This window comes from Vipera berus (assembly GCF_964194415.1).
Source record: "Vipera berus genome assembly, chromosome: 1".
Lineage (NCBI taxonomy): Eukaryota > Metazoa > Chordata > Lepidosauria > Squamata > Viperidae > Vipera > Vipera berus.
Genome location: NC_138202.1, coordinates 242,366,853 through 242,371,304, shown reverse-complemented (window position 1 = coordinate 242,371,304; position 4,452 = coordinate 242,366,853). Strand labels below are relative to the sequence as shown.

At 35.9% G+C, this 4,452-nt stretch overlaps 1 protein-coding gene across 1 annotated transcript in view; it reads left to right on the top strand.

The window, feature by feature from the left end:
- Window positions 1–3,257: 3,257 nt before the first annotated feature.
- Window positions 3,258–4,452, top strand: part of CGA (glycoprotein hormones, alpha polypeptide) — a gene marked incomplete at both ends in the record, with an annotated part of 4,459 nt that continues 3,264 nt past the window's right edge. Inside the window, one exon of the mRNA XM_081315356.1 lies at window positions 3,258–3,357. Coding sequence (XP_081171482.1) covers window positions 3,258–3,357 — 100 coding nt within the window. The remainder of the gene's footprint in view (window positions 3,358–4,452) is intronic.

Below are 4,452 nucleotides of genomic sequence, written 5' to 3'. Positions count from 1 at the left end.
CACTTGTGGGATTTCAATGCTTGCAACTCACATTATTTATCATAACAACTGTTTAAATTTTTATTTGTAAACTAATATGAGTTGGGACTGAGTGGATTTTTGCTATTCTGGGGTAACTCACGGGTGAGGTCTGGATTGGATGGTTTTCTATTCATTCTCCTCTTAAAGAGTGAATTAAAAAAAGGATTAGTAACAATTGCTCCACTATATTTCTCCATTTTAAGTGGACAGAACTGAACAAAGAGTGTAAATGCCAGTAATATGGAAGAATTCTAGATTAGGTAGAATCAATATGTGTCCAGGAAAGATCTGCAGTTCAAATATTTTTATTAGTTTATCAAAATATAAAATACAGATAAACCAAGAAAAATGAAGATAATAGGAAAATAAGGGAGGAAAAGAGAAAAATGTAGGGTAAGGGGAAAAAGAAAAGGCATTGCCATCCGGCTCCATTTGGTGCAGTAGAATAAGGTAGTAACATAAAACCTCAACTTTTTACTTCTATATGATAATGTACACTAGCTATTTCTCTAACAACAAACCTATCTAATCAGCAAAACCCAAAATCAACATTTCATTTTTCCCCCACCTCAAGTCCAAAGTCCAAAAGTGGTTTCCAAATACTGTAGAAGTGTCCGGGAAAGATTTGCAGATTCAACTGGTAGCCAATAACTTCTGCATCCTTTTCTAATTTAGGGACAGATTGTATTTCATATGGATACTTAATGCATGAAGTGTGACAAATATAGGTGGATCAAATAGGTGCAAAACTGATTGTGGATTAGTAATATTCACATTAAGGGATGCGGTGGCTTGGTGGGTTAGGACGCTGAGCTTGTCGATCAGAAGATCGGCAGTTTGGCGGGTCGAATCCTGAATGCCGCGTAACAGAGTGAGTGCCTGTTACTCGTCCCAGCTTCTGCCAACCTAGCAGTTCGAAAGCACGTAAAAATGCAAGTGGAAAAATAGGGAGCACTACGGTGGGAAGGTAACAGCGTTCCGTGCGCCTTTGGCGTCTAGTCATGACGGCCACATGACCACGGAGACGTCCTCGGACAAACGTTGGCTCTTCGGCTTTGAAACGGAGATGAGCACCGGCCCCTAGAGTTGGAAACGACTAGCACGCATGTGCAGGGAAACCTTTACCCTTTTAATATTCACATTTCAAATCAAGAAATAAGAAATAAATGTACAAAGCTTGTTCAATATCTCTACCAATTACAGATTTTTCATATTTGTCTTAGAAAGAGCAACAATTTGTCATTACAGAAGCACTTCCATTTTGCTATTTTATATTGGTCAGTTATTGGTATATAATTTTATTAAGGATTTTTATTACAACAGTAAAACAAACTAAATTTAAAGAAAGAAAAGAATAACAAGAAAGAGTAAAGTGTAAGAAAAAAGAAAAACAAAAAAACAAAAATGAAGAATATAATAAAGAAAAATAAATATATAAAGAAGTGACTTCCAACCTTCACTGCAACAATTATAAACAAATGTAGTAGCTCTTTACTCCCCATAAGGTTACAAACAGATATCTCATATCTCATTTCTTATCTATAAGCAAATTCATAAAACATCAACTTTTCAACCCTAATGTCAGAAAAAGTTCATAAAGGATTGCCATAACTTTGCAAATAAATGTCTTATTGTAACTTTGATCAAATATAACCAACTTTATATTCTTTCCTTTCACTTCTAACAGTCTTCATCTTTAGTTCATTCAAATTTTGCCATAGGATTTCTCTTCAATTCTTTTATCTCCTCATACAAATTTCTTCAAAGATTTAACAAGCCTTTTTTGTAGATCCATTTGTCATTTGGCATCTCTTTTTAATTTTTAGAACTTCAGCCAGTTTCTTTTGAATCTATATACCACTACAACCCTTATGTCTGTTTCATTCTTGTAAGCTTCAATTGAGTGAAGGTACTGTACACATAGGGCAGGGGTAGGCAACCTTGGCTCTTTTATGACTCGTGGCTGGTTCAGGAATTCTGGGAGTTGAAGTCCACGAGTCATAAAAGAGCCAAGGTTGCCTACCCCTGACATAGGGCAATAATTTTTCAACTAAGGAAACCCAGAATGAGCTAACTTCTAGAATCTATCCAAAATCTGAAACCTATGACTTCCATGAGATTGAAATTTGGCAAAAATTTGTGGCTGGTTCAGGCTGCTACAGTCAGCTGCGGCCATGTGATTATCATTTCCAACTTTCCAGCCAGCTTCCCACAGGAAAATTAAATGGGGAAGCCAACAGGAAGCTGGAAGTTCTAGCCTAGCAGGCAGGTAAGTGACTGCTGCTGGGTGGTGGTGGGGAGATTGGCGGGTTGCACAAGGGCACAGGGGAGATGGCCAGTGGATATGAATCACTCCAGTAGCTGACACTGAGCCACAGCACAACAGGGAGGAACCCACATCGATTCCCAAAAGCAGCTAGTATATCTTCTTCTGACGTTTTCATCTGGCCCTCACTCAGCAACCTGGCATCCCAGCACAACCTGCATACAATGCAACCTTCTGATGCATCTGACGCTGTGTCCGAAAATGGCAGATTACTTGCTTGCTCCAACTCTGTCCATCTCTGAGCAGATCCACCCTGCTTTTCCAAGAACCTAAACTAATCCAATTGTTACCCATTTCTCTGTTTACTTATAGTATAGATTATTTTGGTTGATTGCGCACTCTTGTTTATGGTGACATTTAAAGAGAGTTTGATTGGTTCTATTTGGGCTACCCGGTCTTGCATCTTGAATGAGATGTTTTCTAGCCAGTAGAATCCTATGTTTAAACATAAGGCTCTTCAATTCAATTTCCTTGACTCCAAGGTAAGTATGTGTAGATTGCAACCACTGTATGAATGTCTCTTGAGGGAGTACTGTACTGTATTTTTGAAGTAATGCTCACAGTTGTAAGCAATTCAGAATTCAAAACTCAGAAATCAGATTAAAAATTGTGATCCTAAACTAAGTCCACTAAAGTAGCTTTAGGCAATCAGATCTGGACTACAAACAGACAAGTCATGGAGCAAAGAAAGTGTTTCATATGTCCTTTTGCAACCTTCTGGAGATAATTCCAGATTTTTGCAGCTAAGATCTGGTGGCTATCTGGTTTTAAATCCCTATAATTTAACCTACACCTTAATAAATTGGATTTGTATGTACAGTACATGTAAATCAATTTAATCAATAGAAATTAATGTAAGATCGTATTGAGGCAGAAAGTCCATTGTTTTTCTCTTTTTTATAGGAACATCATGGATTGCTATGGAAAGTATGCCATTGTCATTTGTGCCTTGCTAGCTGTATCTCTGAATATTTTTCAATCATTGCCAGAGGAAGAGTTTATCACACAGGGTGAGATGCTTTTAAAATATGAAATAAAAGAAAACTTATGGAGTTTATTATTAGTGCTGATTCTTCTAGTTTAATAATGTAATTATTAGATTGTTTTATGTTTTCTAAACTGTTAGATTGTTTGATTATATCGAAGGAAGAATGTATGTATTTATTTAATTTTTTATATTATTCAATGTATTTGATCACCCATCTCACCATAGTGACACTGGGCAGCTAATAACAATTAAAAACACAGCAAACAAGAAAAATATAAATACATAACCAGCAAGTGAGATAAAAAAAAACCTCTACAGCTATCCACATAACCACTTCACAAGTTCTAACTGACACACTGACTCCCATGTCTGGGTGGGTCTAAATTTCAGAAGGCTTAATCAAAGTAGATTGCCAATAAATAAGTTCAATATAAACACACTGGATAAATAAACATGTGGAATATACCTAATTAAATAAAAACAATTCCATCTATAGACAATTCTGCAGAAGTTGGCATACTTTTCAGGGACTATTGTGCAAAAAAATTATATTCTTTGATTTATATAGTAAAAAAAGTAGGCCATGGTTCATCGGAATATTTTTTAAAACTTCCACATCAGTGAATGAGTATAAAGCACAGAGCTTTCCAATAGGGACCGTCTCAATAGTTCACCTAAGAAGGCCCCCTTGCTACCTTATTTAATGAGAAGTTAATGCCAAGCAAAAACTCAAGGTATGAAAGATATGGAAAACAGAGAGCATTTACTTAAAAAAAAATACTTCAAAACCATGTAGAGAGATTGATAGACTTTATATCATGTGATCGTACAGTATGTAAAGGTGTTTAATGGAAAGACAAAAACACTGCAAAAAAGCTAAACAAATTTTCTGCATCACTCTTCTCTGTGGAAGGTCAGAAACTTACAATTAAACTTACATTTATTTCCAGGAAATAAATGTACAGAACAGAGTTCTTCAAGGACACAAGATAAGATCTAGACCTTCCTATCAACAAACTAAAAATGAACAGATCACTGGTCCAGGCGGTATCCATTTTAGGATATTTAAAGCATTGAATTTAATCTAACTAATGAGTAATGCGTTTATTAAAAATAT